The 21,511-nt window shown below is 40.1% G+C and overlaps 1 protein-coding gene across 1 annotated transcript in view; it reads left to right on the top strand.

Moving 5' to 3' along the window:
- Window positions 1-14,162: 14,162 nt before the first annotated feature.
- The window catches only part of lsp1a (lymphocyte specific protein 1 a), a 39,227-nt gene continuing 31,878 nt past the window's right edge, over window positions 14,163-21,511 (top strand). Inside the window, exons 1-2 of the mRNA XM_085414923.1 lie at window positions 14,163-14,267; window positions 14,467-14,573. Of these exons, the coding sequence (XP_085271049.1) occupies window positions 14,515-14,573 (59 nt within the window). The 5' untranslated portion in view covers window positions 14,163-14,267; window positions 14,467-14,514. The remainder of the gene's footprint in view (window positions 14,268-14,466; window positions 14,574-21,511) is intronic.

Genomic DNA, 21,511 nt, shown 5'->3' with positions numbered 1-21,511 from the left:
GAAATACTGAGTGCACAATGAGGCAGGACAGCAGAATACAGACCTGTTTTTCAGGAGACTCTGATTTGTCTTCTTTGGTTTTACTTAAGTATGAAGTGATTCAGATAGGTTTCAGAAAAAAACTTTGATAAGGTTCATTATCAGTACTTTGTGAGTACCAATTTGGAGATGTGGAGGTTCAGAAGGAAAAAGAGGTTCACCACCAGAAAATCCACCGCTTAAAGAAAAGAGGAGGAAAAACTGCACATGCGCTCGCTGCCTGTCCTGTGGCATTACCTGGACAGCATCCATCTGTCATCATCAGCTAATGCCACCAATCTGCAAAGCAAGCTAAAGAGGCACCAAAAATCCCCTCTAGAAACAATTATTTCAGAAAGGGAGACAATTGTCAGCGTACAGTAGTGTTCACAGTGCAGACATCATGCCACAAACTAGCTGTCAGAAGTACAGCCTTCAGACTGAAGCCATGTTAGATAATGTGGTGTCTATTTTAGATGGATATGAATACAAGTGTACTCATATTTTGATATTGATATTTTGTGTCCTTTGGGCCAAAACCTTTGAAAACTGCTGGGTTAAAATATGCAACAGTTAACTTGTATGTTTAAAAATGATGCTGAAGGGTGAACTTAAATGATTTGGGAATGTGATCGATGTCACTGGAAATTGCAACACGCCAATATAAGGTCACCTTGGTGTGTTTTTCTTAAGTCTGCAGAAAGAACAGTTTTATTCTTTCGGGCCTGATTTTTTAATCCACAGGGATTCATACTTGTAAAACCTCCCTGTCACATGGAAAAAGGACATTTATTGTCATGAATTTTTATTTAAAAGATGATGGCAGCATGATGAGAGAACGTGGCTAGGAGTGGAAAACCTGGTCATGCAGTGTGCTGACATATACAATTTTAATGCAAGTGGGTGTCAGCATTAATCCAGTATCAAGACATAAGGCTGAAATGTTTCTCTTTGTAACCTTCCCACATTATAAAAATCGATTAACATAAATGAGTTTATTATGCTGGGACCCAAACATCCAGGAACACGTGATAAAAACATCATAATAATCGTCTTTCTCTGTAACAAGGTTTTTTTAAATGATTTCTTTGAACATTTTTGAAATGAAACTGCACTTGCATGAAAACACTGCTGAAGGTGTGAATTCCTGCTTCCTTTCCTGTTGCACCGTGTCTGTTACTGCCACCTTTCTTTTCTTTTCTTTTTAAAGTAAATTTAGTTCACGTTATTTCCTGCAGCCATCACTCACTCTTGCATATTAAAAAAAGCTACTGAGGTGATTTTCCATCTCCTCACTCTGCTGAATCAGAAATATCGCTCAGCAGCAGGTCGTCTCGCCACAGGCCTCATGACTGTAACCCAAGCAGGTCCTAATAACTGACCCAGGCTGTAAAGTCATTTGGGTTTATTATGTCCAGCCTGCCGGAGGTCGTCGTAAAAGTTCAAGGAGCACTGTTACATTTAGTGCCTGCTCAAAACCCCATTAACTTTCTCCCATTTGTCCTGGATCCCATATGGCTTCACTTCAGATGGAGAGCAGCAGTTCTCCTTTTCCTCCCACAGCTGCCCACAGCCTCTCTGCACGCTAGTTGTCATAACTGGATGGAAGGTGATGGATTTCTTTTCTGAACTGAGCAGTTTTGCAGTCCACTTTCTTCTGCAAGGAGAAGGATGTTTTTGTATTTTTAATATTGTGAATGTGACAGACTGTTGAACTGGTGTAAATCAGTCAGTCAGAGCAGACAGAACAAGGTTTATCTGATTTCAGACTGTACTGCTGCCTTTGAGAGATGCCGGCTGTAGATACTATGGATATTTAAACTGAGGAAATAAAGCTAAATTAGGTTGTAAGGAAGCACGTGGACAAAACTGTAATGCTTGAGCTGATTAATACCCCTCCACTAAGTACACTTCTTCTTATTATTGGTGCTATCTGAGCCCAAAGTTTGCTGGTTGCTGATTTTATTAAACACATCTATTTACCAAGAGCCTAGCATTCCTTCAACATACATGAAACCAGACTTGGTTCCAGATTAGTCCTCCCAGTTTTATCTATTTGAGTTTTATATGCCTTCGTTAAGTTATTGTCCTTTCAAAAATTTCCAGATGCACATAAACTTTTGGGGTGACTGGGTGCTCTGCAGTCCATCTGAGCCTCCAGTTTGTTATACTCGTGTGATTTTTGCATGCTGTGTCTGCTCGAGGATAATCAAACAATGCCCGGAACTATTTGAAAAGATGGGCACGGGTGCAGTTCAGCTGGACTCGGCACGGTCCACATGTGTTCCCCAGCACGGATCTACGATGCTTCTTCAATGAGAGCTGCTGCAGTAAAAATTGTTTTGTTCTTGATAAATATGTGAGAGGAGAGTGTGTCACCACTTTCATAGCTAAGCCACAAAATGCATAAAAACTAGATTTTTCTAAATCTAGATTTGTTAGAGAATGTGTAAAAATGCACTTGGACTTGGATGGTTAAGTGCCGTGTTAGGACAGGCCACCAGCCTGAGAACCTCTGGTAATTTTGTTTGTGCAAATCTGTTTATAACTTTCTGAGTAATCCCACCTGCAACCATGAAAAAAAGAAAAAAGAAAAAATTGGCTTCACAAGTTTGGCTCAAAAGTATACATACAAGCTCAAATATGTGCATAGGCTACACATAAATCTTTTAATAAGTGGTGCTGAAAGTTGTAATAAGCTAAAGACTATAAACTTCCTGTTAAGAAACACAGTGAAAATGTTCAGCTCAGTTCCTGAATCACACACATCTGGAGACCTGTTGGCGGCTTCCTGGTATCCACAGGTTGCAAGCCCGCTGCTAGTGGTTGTTGAAGATGATGGCAGTCGCTGTGAAACTCGCCAGCTGGTTGGGGAATACGCATTTTCCACGGTGATCAGTGATTCCCAGATGATTGTTGGCTTGTCTCTAGGCACATGTGATGCCGACTAGCTACAGGGACTTTTGCACAAATCTACCCGTCACCTAAACCAGCCACATTCTTAACTCTAAGCCTTAACACACCTTACGTGGATGGTACTGCTATCTAGTGATTATTTAATTATGAACGGGGTAGTACAGATTTGGCATCAAAGTAGAACTTTGTTGAGTGATTGTGCTTTTAGCATGGTGAGACATAACATTTAAAGCATCAGCGTAATGACTCATCTTGGCATCATCCAAAATCTAAATCAGTCTGTTTGAAAATACTGGATGGATGGACAAGGAGATTTCTAACATTAAACAATCTCTTGACGGTGAGATTGTCAATGGGTGTTGTCAATGGTTTGTGACATTAACAAGGCTTTTTTTGCTTTTTGCAAAAATATGGATTCTTCCGTTACTACTCCAACAGAGGTCGATTATCTTGTTAATAATTTTACCTCCTCACTACGTTTGGTACGATCGTAAGCAGAGTCATGTGTAGCCCTACTTTAGCTCCACAAACAGCCAAGATGCAGTTTGTGACACAAACCTTGTCAAACACAAACAAAAGTAAATTATAACACAGATGATGATGATGATGATGATGATGATGAGTTCATGATGAGGCGAACTGAAGAGGAGAGCGACAGGTGCTGCAAGGGGGAATCAAACGTTGCTTGTGGAGTCCTTCGGTGCTGCAGGCGGGCACTATCCAGGTACGGAGGGAGAAAATGTGGAGCTGTTGGCGAAGTGTAACACTGCTGAATTTTGGAAAGTGACTTAGTCCAGGCTTAGAGTTTTGTGTCTATGTTTACATGATGGGAATTCACCGCAGCTTTAAAAAAAATATAGACTCGTATTTGTTTAAATTGTAGAGTATTTGAAGCCATTATATTGACTAGGTATCTTTAAAATATACAGCGTACACTCTAAAAATAAAAATACAACTCAAAATATTTAATAAGATGAAATCTAATGTTTTGTATTCATTATAAAGACAGAGTTTGAAATACACTAATTTTAAAAATAGATTTTCCAAGCACATCGAGTTTTTGTACAAAGTATCTGTATCGGATCAGTATCGCCGATACAAGACGGAATTTTACTTGGTATCAGATCAGACAGGAAATCAGTGGCATCGCACGTCACTAGTGACTCCTTTCAGACAAATGTAATTTTCCATGAGAACACAGTCTGACAGTTAATATACAATCTTCTAAATGTATTATAATAACAGATAATGTTCTGCCTCTGGATTTACATCTGGAACAAAATGTGCACCATCAGCAAGATGCCACAAATCCTTCGGTTGTTAAAGGCTGATCCAGTTACCTGCAAAATAAGTTTGGTATTCACCACTAATTACACCCCTAATCCAACTAAATACCTGCTGAGAGTCCAGACCACAGCAAGCAGTGTGATATTTGTGGTCTGGCTTATTGAAGCTAATAAAGACGAGTTTAGATGTTCTTTTTTATATAAGGAATTTGTGATGCAGCTGGGTGATGTGCTGCCATGCATGGAACACACAACTGTAAGGAAGCACGCTGTAACACCTTGGGTCCGTCATTACATTGATCACATGTGTCTGTGCTGCCACAACTAACAGCTTAAGCAATAAATGAATCTGGAGAACATTTTTTCAGTTTGTTGTGTGCCCATTATTTCCATTAAATTTGACTGAAATTATCTCATAATTTCCCATAATGCACATCTTTTTTGACTAATCACGTTAGTCCATGAGATATCTCTTGAGTATTCGTGCTAGTTCTCAGTTGCTTCGTATCTAGCTAATGCTTGGGCAGCTGCCATGACTTAACTGTGGCCTTTTTACCAAAAAATGCAATATTTAACCAAGTGGTTTTCATTTGTAAACCTAACCAGCGACTAAAAGCAAGTGGGTGGAAAGAAAAATAATATGCAGTAAAAAAGCAAAGAATTCTGCAAAACACCTTGGTCCTAACGTGCCACAAACAATGGCCTTTTGGGAGGTAAACCAGCAACTTACCATCCTTCCGACCTCCAAACACGGACTTCTTAGATCTCTAAGGCAAGACCATATTCTCCAGGGAGCAAATATCGCCACAGCTGGTGGTGAATCAAATAACTGACGCAACAAAGCATCATTATTGCACCTGGGGGTAAGAATGGCTTGTATATGCATTCTTAGGATATTTCTAGTCCTCTTCTTGGTTTGGTTCTGTCATAGAAATATCATGAATGTTGTTTTTAGTGGCTGGTGGAGACCAAACCTGAGCTACAAAATGTTCTAGTTTTATGAGATGTTCACTGAACTGATATTTCTGATTTCATATTTTATAGAACATTTATATATTTTCTCGATTCTTTGAGGGTATTTTAATTTTTTTCTCAAGCTTGATATTGCTTGCTTGGTTTATCTTTACCTCACTCTGCAGGAATGCATTGTTTCTACTTACTGCTGCTCTAATGAGGCTGCATTCCTCTACCTGAATGCGCTATCACTACTCTCATACATGCTGTTAAGCTCTCAGTGGGGTCTGAGTGCAGTAAAAGCCATCCTGACTAAAGCCCATAAAGGCCTGCAGCTTGCACAACTGAACAAAAACAGAAAACAATGCAAACGGTTTAAATTTACCACCTCCACATGTCACTGAGTCGGTACGGTTCTTTAATACAGCAAAGCAGTCAGTTCTTGTGCTGTTTGAAACACAAGAGACAAATAACCCAGGTTAATTTCTCGAAATAAGTTACTTCAGATTTCATTCTTTAAACAGAATAAAAACTATTATGATGCCATTAGCCTTTTTTCCAGTTGGTCAGAGCCTATATGAGTATTTTGTACACAACTTTACCTCTTCAGACAGAACTGATTTATGAACATGATCATTGGTCCAGAGTTTGAGTTAAGTGGAATCTGAGCTGCATGGAAAGTAGTAACATCCCCCCTCTGTTGGACTTACTAATATTTACCAGTAACTATTCCTAAGATGAGGACTTCAAAAAAGACTATATCCCAACTTGGAAAACCAAGAAAAGAAAAACCCATACAGACACACCCACTGGCTTGTTTTCAGTACTTGTTGTTTGTGATGTTTGTGGTGGAGAATGCATTACCACGAACACGCTTTCATGAACGCACCCTGAGTTCTAACTCCTTCCCAAACAAATCTCAAACTAGGGCCTGATGCGAGGCACCTGTGGCTTCTCTCTCTGGTGTTTATGGTATGTAGCTGAAATACATAATTTAACATACCCAAAACAACCTTATACACATTCATGTTTATTTCACTGCCTTTTGTTTTAGCTTTGATCTTTATGTTAGTCAAACAAATTGTACTATATGTGGAATCCCAGAGTGGTTGAGATCTGTGAACCTGTGTGTTGACACCCATTTTTGTTTGGATTGTGCTGGATCCTGGTTAATGCCTTCAAAGATTCACCTGTTTTATTTTTATTTTATTATTAAACCTACTCTTTGTTTTTGTTTGGAGTTAGTTTTATCTCTATCTGTCAGGAAGTTAGCCCTCGTCGCTGAGGCCTCCCACACTTACAGTATGCGGGTAAAGCTACTGGGCCCAGAGTGTAGACTGCACCATCTTGTATAGGAGCTCAGGTGAGTAGTTGGTAGCACTCCTCAGTGCCCTCTGTTTGTTTTAATATATAATTTCTAAGTGTGCGAGTGTGTATCAGTTTGTTGGAAGACATAATTACACACTAAGCAATGTATAGTACAATGTTATTTTTTTCTGCTTAATCTAAAAAAACAAAAACAAAAAAAACTTACTGTACCTTTAAAAACAAACAAACAGTGCATTACTTTCTATGAGTAATGACCCGGGCACTGTATATTGGATAATCCATGGTGATGAGTATAGATGTACCATGCTTGCTTTGATTATTAGAGAGTGATGTTATGTCGCAGTGGTCCTGCGCCACATGCTCCTGCGACATCTCTGAAAAAATATTAAAAAACATTGTCATATTCATTCTCCCAGTCTGCAAAACACAGACTGAATAAAATTCCCATCACAATTCCAACAAGGGTAAAAAGCTGGTCTGCTTCTTCATGACTACGATGGACTAACTTAACTGTTTAACTGTTTGTAAAACACTTTGTTCCTCTCTTTAAAGTTTGGGTTCACTACCCTAATGTTCTAATCTCATGCCAATGTCCCTGACCACCATGCAAAACTGAAAAGGAATGTCAGCCAAGGGAACCCCACAGTGTCCGAAGCTGAGAGTTCAGGATCTATCTCTTCTATGCCCCTTGGCGCTTTGCCACCCAGCTGAATGAAAAACTACAGTCTCTGCAGTTTATCCTGACTAAAAAGGTTTCATTATGAGCTGGGTGTCAGCAGATCTCTGCTGGCATGGAAACTTGTCTTTATTTACCACCACAGGCAGAAAACAAAGTGATCATGTTCTTGAGTAAAAACACCTCAAGGGCTTAAAAATGGGCCTAATATCAGGTTTATGTGTGATACCTTCACACAAACCCTTCAGAGAACTGAGGCGGTATCATCCAGAAGCAGATGTTCACTCCGTCATCTTCAGCCTTAGATCTTTTTTTCTTTTTTTCGGATCATCTTTCCCCTTGTCAGTTTGTTTCCACGGTTTAATCATCTGAAGAATCTGAAACCCAATGCCTCCACAGATATTCACAGCTGTACAATGAGTTGCTGTGGGTGTGGGGATTTACAAGTTATTTCTGCAGCTTGTGCAAGGATTCATGTGGGTCAATGCGATGTAAATTTTGTGCATAGGAAATGTAGCTATTCACGAGAGTCCAGTAGTCGAGTCACATCAGTAGACTAATTCTGGAACAATCAATTCCGGGTTCTCTCAGGGAACTCATTGCTGCTCCCAGTCCAACAAGACATGCTTGTTAGATTCATCGTTGATCCAAATTTGCTGTAGGTGTGAATGATTCTGTCTCTCTGTTAGTCTTGTGATAGACTGGCGACTTGTCCACGTTTGTGGGTGGATGGCTACAACATCCAGAAATCTATGCACCCAAACCTCCCAGCACATTTTTTTTAGTCGGCGCTGATTGTTTTGTTTGTAAAATTTTCGACTCCAACTGGAAAATAAAAGAAAAATTGAACCCACTGAAGTCAAAAAGGCCTCACATGTTGAATTTACAACCTGAAAAATATGACATCTCACTTATATGAAATCCAGTGCTTCCCGATTGCTGTTCTCGAATTTCTTATGATTGAATTCCCGTGTTAAACTCATCTGTCAAGGAGAGCCTGGGGTTGATAGGTTTTTTTGGTGTCAGGTGAGGAGATCTCAGATTCGCTGCCTAGCCCTGAGTGGGAGGTGATGAGAGCAGCCCTGGCACTGGATAGCAGAGAGGTAGGAACACATTCTGGGTTGCAGGTTAACACTCCCTGAGCTGGCACGACCCCTGCAACTATTGGGTCAACACATCTCTCCAGTTCTCTCAGAAAGCGGAGAGTTGGCAGTCGGATTTAATCCTGCTTCTGTGAAAATAAGCAGATTTTTTTTTTTTTAAATCTCACAGCCCAAAAAATCTGCAGGATTTGTAGTACTTTTTGAAAAAATAACTAATTGTTTTGGCAGAGCGAGCTGTATTATATTATTTATGTTAGAAATGACTATTTTGCTCATCTGCTTTTGAAATGTTAAACATTTACCCTGCTTTCAGTCAATCATGTTCAATTAAGAGACGTCGATAAGGGTATACAGCTCTGCTTGTATCTTGGTTGCCTGCTGCTAGTTCGCTTTGACAAATATGCCGTCTAGAAAAGCCGAGTAACATTAGACAAGACATGAGAGGTACACACATTACAGGAGATTTTCAGGAGAAATTGCAGGTTTTATTGTGGAAATTCAGAATGGGTAGACACACTGTTGCCATTAAATGTGGACGTTCAAATGTTCAAACTTGTTCCTTTTGGGAACAACACAACAAAAATGACTTCTGTCCTTTTCCCTTAAATATTTCTGTAAAAGTACTTTCATAATGAAAATCTTAAGAGTAAGCCAGCAAGCCATGAGTTTACCTTTGCAAATCATGCTGTGAGAACTGCTTCTGATACTGAATCCAGGTGTGACATCTGAAAGATATTTTACCTCTAGAGTGTAAATCTAAATGGACCAATGGCAGGTCGATACCTGGCAGAACCAGATAACCTTCAGAAATACAAAACAGCACAGCTCAGATTTGTTTGCTTTGAGCTGAAAGTGAACCAACACAGAGAGAGGGCTGTGTCTCTGCTGATGGATGGAAGTGTTTGTTCTCCAGCGAGGAAGGTGGAGGCGATAAAACACAGCTTCCTGTGTCTGTGAGCGGCTTTGTACAATATTATCTATAAGATATTCAGCTGTACACTTCCAGCGTGGTATGCTGATGGTAAATTTTAATTTAATAATGTAAATATCAGTCTGATTTTAAAAAATGCACAAGAAGTAATATCACCAATTTGCATGTGCAATCTAGTCCATATTAATCATAAAATAGATTTCGGTTTTTATTGAAATTTATATTTTTGCAGGACTTATTGTGTCTGAAAAACAATCAAATAGGAGATATACAGTAGGAATGGACAACCTCTCCTGAGGTGATCCACCTTTAAAAAGCTGCAATACAACATTCCAAAATATGTTTAAAAGAAAAAATGTGAGCTGCTTTGCTTCTTTTGTGGTCTCCCTGTGTAGACGACAAAGATGATGTTCTCAGACTTGAAATACACTCCATGGCCTGTTCATTAGACACACCTTTTGATAGTACTAGTCCGGAACCCCTTGTTCCTTCAGAACTGCCTTAATTCTTTGTGGCACAGATTCAGCAAGGTGCTGGAAATGTTCCTCAGAGATTTTGGTCTATTTTGATATGATAGCATAGCACTTTGATGCACATCCATGATGTTAATCTCCCATTCCATCACATACCAAAGGCGCTCTATTAGGTTGAAACCACACCCCCGGTGGTCTGAACTGTTGATACAAGGCAGGGTGCATCCATGCTTTCATGTTGTTTACACCAAATTCTGACTCTACCATCTGAATGTTGCTGCAGAAATCGAAATGTCATCAACCCACTGAGTTTTTCTCCAGTCTTCTATTAGCCAGTTTTGGTGAGCTTCTAACTCTAGCCTTAGATTCCTGTTCTTACCTGACATGTGTGGAACCTTGTCTGGTCTTGTGCCGCTGTAGCCTGGACCTGGTCTGGTCTTCTGCTGCTGTAGCCTGGACCTGGTCTGGTCCTGTCTTCTGCTGCTGTAGCATGCAACATGTGTGTTCAGAGATGTTCTTCTGCATCTTCTTCATTGTTATGAGTGTTCGCGCTACTGTTCCCTTACTATTGGCTTGACGCAGTCTGGCCATTCTCCTCTGCCATCGTGACCCACCCAGAAGTCGGCATATCAGTCTTAAAGCACTTCTTAAAATGTTGGATAATTGAAATAGCAAAGAGAGATGTGATAAATGTGACAATCAACTGTCACATGAATGCTATTCTCATAATGTTTGTTGGAGAAAGTCTATTTTACTGTGGAGAACAAATGTCTGACTCACAGCTGGATGTCCCCACTTGTGTAAATCATCCACATGAGCTTCATTTAGTTCTACAGAAACCACAAAAGTTCAGCCCTGGCATCCTGCTGTGAAACGAAACACTTCGGGCCTCATGCAAGTCTTTTTTTCTCTTTCTCCAGCAATGAAATGGGAAAGATTAGAAATCTACCAACATGCTGCTCCACCGCAGGGAGAATTAATCTACAGCTCTTACCACAGAACATCACTCCAGAGTCCAACACTCACATGCTTGTAGAGAGAATTCTGACTGAAACTGATGGGGAAACACTCGAACACTTCACCACAGTTTATTAATGGCTCCACTTCTTCCAGTAAGCTCTTGTGTTGAATCCGTTCCACAGCAACAGTTGGACTAAAACATTCTGTGGATGTAAATTATACGCTCAGAGTTCTAATAAACATAATATATAAAAGATGAATGTAACCACTCTAATGCCACAGATTGTTTGAAGTCTGTTATGAACTTTTGAGATTTTACCTTCATCTGTTTAGCGTCTAGAGACTGAATGTAATGAATGAAGCCTGTTTCCCTCCTACAGTAACAACTTTATTGGCTACAATGGACCAATGAGGTTGGTTTCAGTAAACCTTGAAACTACCCAATGAGACCTTAAACTATACTGGATGTAAAAGACGCACCCCACAACTCCCTGTGTTGGCACGAGTGTCAGTTTAAAAAATTGAGTCATCACCTTAACTTGAAGCACAAACAAAATCCAAATAGATGAATCGTTAAAATAAGAAAATAAAAAATTGAGATGTAATCTTGCTTTTTTTTTTCTCATAGCCTACAAAACCAGGGCTTCCTGTACTGAATTAGACTCTTTGAAAAACAGAATTAAAACTAATTAAAGCACATTAATCATAGAGCTGTTATAAAGTGGAAAACTATAGGCTCAAAAAATTTGTACTGGGCATTTTAAAATGGCACAGTGTACAGAGAAAGACTCTTTGAGGCAGCTTCAGGTGGCAGTTATAAGTGCAGTTTTTAGCACTTGGAGGATTTAGTATTTGGAGCCAGTTTACTGAGAGCATTAATCAAGGTTAATGAAGCACTGTCTTCTCATGCATTTCTTCTGGAGACCAGAGGATGTACACACCGTTTCTCAAAGAAAAAAAAAACTGGCCTTTTTTCTTCTTTAAATTTTTTTCAAGGCTTTGGGTTTCAAGTCTCAGTAGATGTAAGTTGGCAAAAAACTGATCTGTTTTTTGGGGGAGTTGTTTTGTTTTACAGTGTGCGAGTGTCAAGGTTGTTCAGGTCAGTCACTTCTCTGCTCAGTTTTATGAGCTTGAGCATGAAAGGGGGCCGCCACACCATGAATTCCCTTCCCAGAATGCCCTTTTGTTTGACGTGCCACTGAGTAAGATCTGCTTGAGCTGGTAACTGTAGCAACAGCGGTGTGTTGTAAATGTGTGAGGGTTTTGAAGAAGTGGGCGAAGACCAAAACGTAGAGTTTGTTTGTCTGAGTCTGAAGGGCACACGGCTACGAGTTCAGCCGGAGTGGACATCACAGTCCAGACGAAGGTTACAATGCCATCATTATTTCCACAATTGGAACAGTTTTTTTCCATTCAAGGGAAAAATTATTCTTTCTGTATTTTCTCTAATCATGTCTTTCGCACTGTTAATTACACAATCTTGTGGCACTGTTTCTTCTGTAGCATTAAACCAATATTTAAATGAGCGCAGTAGATGCAATGATTTAAAATTAAAATAAAGTATTGACAGTATATGTTAAGGTTCATGAAACCTCTGTATCCTGTCAGCAATGAACAGTAGTTTGAGAAAACCTTTTTCTGAATAAAGGGCTTTTTAATTAAAAAGGCGGAGTTGAAAGTACACTTGGAACAATCGGCTGTATAGCTGTCTGCAACTGAGGGTCTCATGCACCCACATTCTTTCTTGCCATCCACATTCATCTCATCGCTCGTAGTGATTCTCCTTTAAGGATCATGGATACATGTTGAAATGAAAGAGAGTAGGCACATGTAGTTTACACACAAACTTTGTGGCACAAAAGTTTTTTTTCTTTTTAATCCTGTGTGGCTGCTTTTACAATCAGAATTATGATCTGAATTCACTGCTGTGCCAAACACATTTTGCTTTTCCAAGATCATAAATCCTCTATAGGCTCCTCATGTATTCAATTCTATTTGTTATTTTAGGTATTACATTATTTGTGGTATAAAGTATGAAAATGTCTAAGAAAGGTCAGGCAGGGAGGGGTGGGGGGGATAGGAGATGATATTAAAAGCATAGAGTACGAACAGAAATGCACAATATTTTGGCAACTGCCGCACCTACAAGAAAAACAAACATACAGCACCTAGAATACAAAAATTAGAAAATGCACAGGCACATAAGTTCTTGTCGTGTGTGTATGTGTATGTATGTGTGTGTGTGTGTGTGTGTGTGTGTGTGTGTGTGTGTGTGTGTGTGTTCGTGTGTGTGTGCGCCCGCCCCCCCCCCAGGAGCCAGAGGCAGAAGAGATGTCTCCAGGAGAACCAGGCCATCCAGGGCCCCTAAGAGTACTGGAGACAGACAGACACACACACACACACACACACACACACACACACACACACACACACACACACACACACACACACACCAGGTATTTTGTAGAGGGCACAGCAGTCGTGGCAGTTACGCATTTCAACTTTTTTTCTCAAAATAAATTTTTGACTTTAATCTCAAAATTTCAACTTTATTCTTGAAATGACAAGCAAAATATTTTCTTTTTCTTAAAGTGGCCCTAATACTCTGTACCTGTGAGACCAGGGAGCTGCAACTTAGAGGATCATAACAGTCATGGTTAACAGATTGACAGCTTTCAGTGTAGACTTAAATTAACAGACAATAAACCACCCGTGGTATTTAAAAGGTGGATGTTCCCCATTCCTCAGCAGACTTTACCATGACCCCTCCACAGGTCCTGTGACTGTGAAGAACAGATCCACTCCAGGGCGGGAATCCACATCAGTTCCAAGATGAATCGTCTGAAGCCAAAACACTTTTTCTTTTTTCCCTACATTGTAAAGAAGTTTATTTCTCCAGTGAAGTTGGACATTTTAAAACTCGAGTTTATTGAAATTGACTCTTTTTTTTGGAGTTGGCCTCAAGTGGCAGCTCATGAAATTGCAACACTGCAAGTTACTTTTTTGTAATACCAGAGAATATCACCTTTTGGGCACGTCATCCAGCCTTATCACCTTTCTGCAGAATAGTTTCCTGCTTTAGTGCTGGTGGACAAAAGTCACTAGAACATTCAAGTATAGTATGTAAACCAAACAAAACTCCTTGCATCCATAGAAGCTGTATTTGTCTCCAATATCAGTACTTTTGTGTACACTTTTTATTATATTCCATGTTTTCTTCTGTGATAAAGTGCTGTTAGGGCATTTGGAGGGGGATTGAAATGTTGGGGAGGAGTTGAGGATGTTTCAGTAGTGAATATTTTGGGGGGGCTGATGGTGGGGTGTTGAGGGTATCATCTTTCATACCCCCTCGGGGGAGACCACATGACCCAGAATAACAGGGAAAGGCAGCGAAGAAAGAGACGAAAGAGAGAGATGTTGGGCCCTGCTGCTCTGAGCTCTTCAATGAAAACCACATGTAGGACAGAGGGAGGGGGGTGAGGTGTGTGTGTGTGTGGGAGGGGGGGGGGGAGTGTAATGACTAAAAACCCAGCCTCTGAGAAAGAGAGAGAGAGATAGAGGAGGGAGTCCCTCTGAGCCTTGCTGACATTCCCAACCAGCACTGCAGGGGAGAGCACTGTGGTGAGATTTACAACAATAAGACAGTGTGTGTGTGTGAAGAGTCTTTAACAGTGTATCACACACGCTCTCTCTCTCACTCATTCTGAGCTCTGGGCTTTGATACGGCTGCAGGACAGACAGCTGCCTTCACTGTCGATTTAGAACAAGAGGAGAAAGCTAATCTCAGCGGCCGGTGTGGTCTGTTTTATTTCTACCACAGGGAGAAAAGAAGATTTCCAAGCAGCAGAAGAAGCAAAGAAGCGAAAGCATGTCCAACGCTCTGGTGAGGAGAAACTCCAGCAAACAGGGTTTACAAAACCTGATGAGGTATGTGGTCGATCCGTTTTTCCGTTCGTGTTGCTGGTTCCTGTTTGTTTCGCAGAGAAAGAATCGGGTTAATATTTAAACACCACACAAACACACTCACATTTCACTCACTCAGTTCTTCATTCTTTTTCTGCTTCAGTCAATAAACAGGACATGTGAGGTTTTCCCGTAAAGCTCTGGAGCATGACTGAAGGGTTTCATATCAGCACATCAAGATAAAGAGTGTGTGTGTTTGTACTGTAAACATAATGGGAACAGTGGGATTACTGGGAGTGTTTTGGGTCATGCAGGGTTTTGGGGGGATTTAGGGATTTTGAATCGCCTTACCTCCTTTCAGTGTACCTAAAAAAGAACAAAGGAATCATATTAAAATCTACTTTGTACTCTATTATTTTCTATTAAAAACACACTTAAAAGGAAATGTAAGACTGTAAAGTGTGGAGGTTTGAGGCGAGCCCCACGCCCAGGGCTTCTCTGTTTCACCAAGAAGGGAAGTGGTGTCAGTGACCAGTGTCAGAGTTGAAAGGTCACCTGAGTCAGTCTTTTGTTTTCTGGGCTCGTACGGGTGGCAGCACGTCCTGTCTATTGGGAAAGATTTTGTTTTTCATCCTGTGTGAGGTTCCAGTGCGACTGTGGTTTTTAACAGAGATGATAACGCACGCTCACATGCTGAGGTACTCACGCGGTAGAGGGAGGATGTTTTATCTTTTTTATCCCTCATAGACATAAATTATTGGCTGACTTGGCTTTCAGTTTTGCCACATCTGTACAGATGAGTTTTAAAACAGACGGTTTGAATTAAATAGGAGGTAACATCCTTCAGAGCAGTTGGTGCACCACGGAAGCTGCGAGGGAAACCAAAGTAAAGACAAAACTTTACATCATCCAAAACGGTCTCTGCAGCGACTCAGGATAAAGTCAGTCATGACCCATATTAACGAGTGTTAGCTCAGTCCATAGAGGTATCCTCTCAAGCAAATTTGAGATCCAGCTCTTTCATGCCATGTTTTATATTCACATTTAGGTGGATTTGTTTTAATCTTGGTCATTTCAGCGTAACCTGTAAGCATGTGTGACTCTTAACTTTGAGAATGTGTCACTCTGGGATAACAGTATTGCTCAACTAATGAATTCCCAGTGGAGATTATGCATTTTGCATCTGTTTGGGTCCACTGTGATCTGGATTGGGTTTACAATCCTTGCATGTATTGATGACTGTCCTCAGGTCTCTAGTGTTTGAGCTCCATCTGTGAACGCTGGAGTTTGAGTAGGTGTTTCTGTGTTGTAAAAGTCCCAGTTGTGTTTGTTGAAGTCGTGTAAGGAAATGCATCATATGCTTGACAAATGTCTGAACTCATCTCTCTATTTGGAGACTTTCCATTGACTCAAAGTTTCTCCACAGAGAACTGATGCATGTATTTGTCATAGACTGTCCTGACATTGCTGAGTATTCACTTACGAGCGTTCGTGGTGCCTCGGCGACTCTAGAGGTGTCGTAATCAGGGGGCTCAGAGTAAACCTCTGAGTCACAGTGAGAACGGTATTCAGGCTTTGTTTATGCACAGATAACAGCTGGAGGAGGCAGTGTGTCACTCTGATTCAGTCCACTTAGCAGATGTCCTCAGTCTGGGGAGCTGACGGAAGCAATGACGTAATACCAGAAAGACTGCACAGCTCAAAATTGAAGGTGCAGTGATTCACTTGGCATTTTTGTGTCTTTTGTTATCAAACAGGTCAGTTTCATCCAGACTGTTTAGACATTTCTTGAGTTTTTACACCAGTGTCTTCTTCCAGATACAAATGTGTTCTCCTGTTATTTGATCTATAATCATTTCAGAGATTCCCACATATGTTTTAGGAATTTATTAACATTCGAGTGACTTAAAGTGAGTCAATTTATTCATGGAAAACATTAACTGATTAGCTTAGATCAACTTAACATTCGTTGGCAACAATCTGAATCAATCTTTTGTTTTGTAGATAGGTAACACTCACAGACTGTATATAAAAGAGTCATTTTTAACTTGAGCATCATGGTCACATTAAAAATGGGATGGACGTGATGAGCAAAGTGTGCGACTGAGAAAATGAACGCATTCCACACTGATTGGCTGGTCATTGGCCAGTGAGCTTACTCGTGATAATATATTTTTGACTGATCATAAATTTCATAACAAATTTATTATCAAATAACTTAAATTGGAAGTATTTATTGACGACAGTACAACCAGAAGATTCGCCCCATCTGATCATTAAAGATAAATCAAAGTTCTTCCCTTTTAAAATCTGATAGCAACATCTTTTGTACAGTCTGTGTGTGCACCTTCAGTCAGCACAGGGGTGGAGCGCTTGTTTATGCAAACATTTTACTTTTGTGCCCTCTTAAAATTCTCTTAAACAGAAGAATCTAAAAACATGAAACTTCTGGGACAGTTTATTCAAAAATCTGGCATGCACAATTTGGAAACTGATGTTACATTGCCAAGAATGAAGCAACCAGACCTCCCTCCATCCATTTTCTTAACCTTCTGTCCAACTCAGGATTACTTGGGCATGAGCTATCTCATAACAATGAATAGTCTTTATAGTGTTTTCCATGTTTGTTATATAAAGATAAGCTTAAAACGTTTAAGTTTAAAACAAACAAAAAAAAAGTCTTTGTATGCATAGAAACAAAACTGAAACTCAATCAAAAGCATGCCAGGACTACAGGCAGTGACATCACCCAGACCAATCAGAAATGCAAGCTCTGCAGAGACTTCTCCATAATGTCCCTTTTCAGTGGCACTAACACTAGATGTGTGTGATCAGAAGAACTCAAAGAAAAGGTTTAATCTTAAAAATACCTGTGTAATAAGCACGTAACATAGCTTAAAGGAACAACCGATTGGCGTGAGGGGAAAACATTGTCGATGCCACGCGAGCAAACCTCTGAAATATTTTAGCTTTTCTCCTCCACCTAAGCAGGATTGGTGTATCTGACAAGCTGACACTGTTTACTAGATACAAATATTATTTCACGATAGATCTCAACAGGGACACAAACACAGAATATGTCATCAGTGTGAGCTCAAATCATTGGATCGGGTCGAGGCAGGCAGTTGATCTGTTTTTAATCAGCTCTGCGTGGGAGACAAACACTGCCCTCCTCCTGCCAGCTTGGTGGGGCCTGGCTCAGCCCGCAGCAGTGATGTCACCCAGGAGGCATACCTGCCTCAAAACAGCCTGAGTGCTGCGACCTCTGACCTTCGAATCCCCCACACTTGGGTGGGTTTCCTGAGTGTTTATGGTGCAGGGAGATAGAGCGAAGAATGTTTGGAGGGAGTTGGAGTGGCGTAAGTTGCTGAGTGATGGGGGCCCTGAACTCTCCCTCCCTCTGCAGGTTGTCCTCATTAAAGGGATGGAGGGAAAGTAAACACAGCGGGGCTTCCTGTTTCCAGGGGTCGTATCTCTGAGAACAGATGACAGGTTTTCATCGCTCTCACTTCAGTAAACATCGAATGATAGCCTAAAAACCCAGGAACCAAAAACGTTCCTGCTATCTGCCCTCGTGTGAGGGCAACATCTGTTTTTTCAGCTTATAAACTGCACCCATTATTGTAAATTTAAATTTGTTAGGAGCCATTTGTAGCATCACCTAGGTTTTAGTTCCCTTGGACGTTCAATATATCAATGCGGTCTTTTGACGAGAACTATACCTGAAAGTAGCAGAGAGTTGTCTGTGTTAATCCAGTCACAGCCTTAAAACACCCCAAAACTTCCTTTTACATCTAAATTTAGTTGGAAAAGTAAAAAAGGTGGAAAGTACTGTTTTTAGATTATTACAGACTTGAAGTTTACATACTGAGCAATTTTCTGTTGGTCTAAAAGTTGAGTTATCAGAGTATGTGTGTCAAGGGTGTAAGTTAGAAGGGAACAGAAAGACATGTTCAAGGTTCAAGGTTCAAGGTTCTTTATTTGTCACATGCATAGTTATACAAGTATAACACACAGTGAAATGTAGCCTGACACGCTCCTCGACATGTGCAAAAAAATAAAAAAATAAAAAGATCTGGTAAGATCTGGTTAAAATAATAAAATATATATTTTGTTTACAGCATAAAAAAATGTATCCTGATCAGGGGAAAGAATAATTCAAAGAAAACTAAGCACAATAAAGGTCGATTCCGCAGTTCGCAAGCTCCGCTTCCGCTAAACACAGTGAAGCAGCAACAGTCAGCCATCCTAATGTACCAGGGGTGTCTTTATGCATTTTTACAACGGGACTTACCCCGCGAGGGTAATTAGGGAAAGCAGGGGGCGGAGTCTCTCCAGGAGAAGATCCAATAAATACAATAAGAACATGCAACACTAAAATACACTCAACATTAAAACATAACAAAGCATTCAACACTAGATAAGAAATCCTTCTTCCCCGGATGATGTGTATTATTTATATTATTGTAGGGTCCTAACCTTACAGTATAAAGCACCTTGAAGTAACTGTTGTTGTGATTTGGTGCTACATGCCAGTGGATGGTGAACTTTTACACGTGGAGCCATGGGCTTCATTTTTATTTTACTGTTAGCAGTAAAATAAGTTCACGGTCACACATGTATGCAGTAAAAACATCTCATGTGTTAAATTCCATGGAAAATGTTAGAAAAGTTCCATTTAAGGTAGACACAGAGAATAACCTTTTAATTTCTCAGGATAAATCTTGTAATTTTGAGACATGAATCACTCAAGTAATTTGAACTTTGTTAAAAGTCCACCCTGACATTTTCACATGGAAAAAGCTTTCCCAGCTTCTCTGTTCTCAGGCCACTCACCTCTCCGCCTGTTGCTTTTTTGTTTTCTGCCTCTTTAATGTAAAATAAAGGTTTGGATGCAATCAGATACACAGTTTGTGTTTGTTTGTTTGGGGATAGATGGTCTTGCTGGGTTCCGGATTTGTTTGGATTCTCATGGAGCGATCGCACAAGATTCTGTTTTCCACTTTTGCTGCGTCCCTGTGTTCTTTTAATTTTCCATTGATCCACATTTATAGAATAGTTTATAGAACATTTATAGAATGACAAACTTTTGCTTGAAGTTACTTTTTTGGGTTACATTTTACTGGCAGGAGCTTTCTCACTCGCCCTCTCCTTTAAAGCCTGTGTGCAAGCAAACCTGCAGGATTCCCAGACTTCGGGGATAAGTGGTCTGTTTGTGCTCTGCATGGGGGGGTTGGACACCCAGAGATCCAGCCATAACATGGTGATTACTGTCTCTGGCGATGTTGCTGGAGTTCTAATCGAGACTATTTGTGTCTGACTGCGGGATGATTTGTTCCACTTTTTTACTGCAATGCAGAAATATATCTTCTCTTATCTCTTTGCTTTATTTTCAGTTGGCATTTATTCTGTCATCACTAACTAAGAAACTAATTAAAATGCCTGAAACAAAGAAGAGAGAAAGCACTTACCTTACAAAACACTGTGCAGAATCTCAGTTATTCAGAAGTGCTTTTGAAGCTGCCGGTCTGTCTGTAGATTTCTTCAAATTTAAAATAATCATTTGTTTTGAACTAAAGAAACACCTGCAGGTCCAGGTGTCTTTGACTGAACCTTTTCTGAATGAAAAGATACCAGAATAGAGCTGAGGACATTTGAATCACTTGAATCAGGACATGGCGGCTCTGTTTCTAGTTCGAAAGAGATCTGGCAGCTCTAGCCTGTTTAATATTCTCCTCCAGGGACAGTGAGTGTCATAGGTTTATTGATTCAAGAGCCCCAGGCTGGAACAGAAATATTTAGGCACATTTTCCTTGTCAAAAATGTTTGAGCCGTTGTCATGGTGAGGAACAAGAGGCACATGTGCTTCAGATGCTGCAATCCTCCATTTAAATGCACAAAGAAGCATAAAGTTTATTTCCTTGGTTTCCTCTCTTTCCCTGGACACAGTTCTAGAAATAAATTCAGTACAACCCGTTTTATGGGTACCAGGTAATGATGCAAGGTTTTGGAAGGGAATTAATACAAATAACACACTACAGAGTCTACTGGCATGCTATTGCCCCTGTAGTTACTATAGCAGTGATCTAAGCAAAACATCAAGGTAACATTCTGATGTTGAACAGGGGCAATGATTACTGTGTTTGCATGCTATAAATTTAGTGCAGCTGTGGCTTATGGTTTGCGGGATTTAGGTCCTGATTTAAGCACCGATTTAATGGTAAAATTAAGAATTTAATGATTTTGCTGGATGGAAAAAATAAGAGGATCACCAGAGATCACCAGTTTATCCAAAGTTGAATGTATACTGGTAACTGTTGTTCATCTCTGAGAGCCCTTTAATGTATATAATTCAGTTCCTAGTCGCTGAAGACTTATTAAGACATTTGCCAATATGTTGGAGTTCTCACCTGCTGATGCCACTGCAGGAAAAAGTTTGGATCATCACATCAATTTTATTGTTTGGAGAAAATAAAAAATAAATTCTTGTTGGAGTTCTTGCACTCCAACAAGGCAGATGGCCGGCTGTAATATTGTTGAGGCTTTAATTAAACACTTGTTTCGTTAAAGTCACAATATTGTTTCAAATTGTCCATCAAGCAGGAACTCACTGTGTGAAAGTTGATGGGTGCAGCTGAAACTGGATTACTGTTGTGCCCCAAGGCTCTGTGCTGGGACCACTATCAGTTTCAGTGTTGGGGTCGTTAATCAAAAAGTGTTACGCATTAATCAGTACTTAAAGTAATGCAGTACACCAAATAAAGTACTTTGTTACCTTATTTTCTTGTTTCTCTTTAAAATGACCTGAAATGTCACCTAATTACCAGTTAACAATAAACACCTGTGGGTACGGTTCCACTCACAACTTTCCCTAATGAGTATACAGAATATCTTTCTTTGAAGGCACAAAGCAAAGTTAAAAATCAACACAAAGCAATTCCTGCAGTAATCACATTACAGGT

The sequence above is a fragment of the Rhamphochromis longiceps genome, linkage group LG7 (genome assembly GCF_057381845.1).
Source record: "Rhamphochromis longiceps isolate RC_006_pf linkage group LG7, R_longiceps_female_GT1.1, whole genome shotgun sequence".
NCBI lineage: Eukaryota > Metazoa > Chordata > Actinopteri > Cichliformes > Cichlidae > Rhamphochromis > Rhamphochromis longiceps.
The sequence above is the reverse complement of the archived record's forward strand: the minus strand, read 5'-3'. Positions and strand labels throughout refer to the sequence as shown.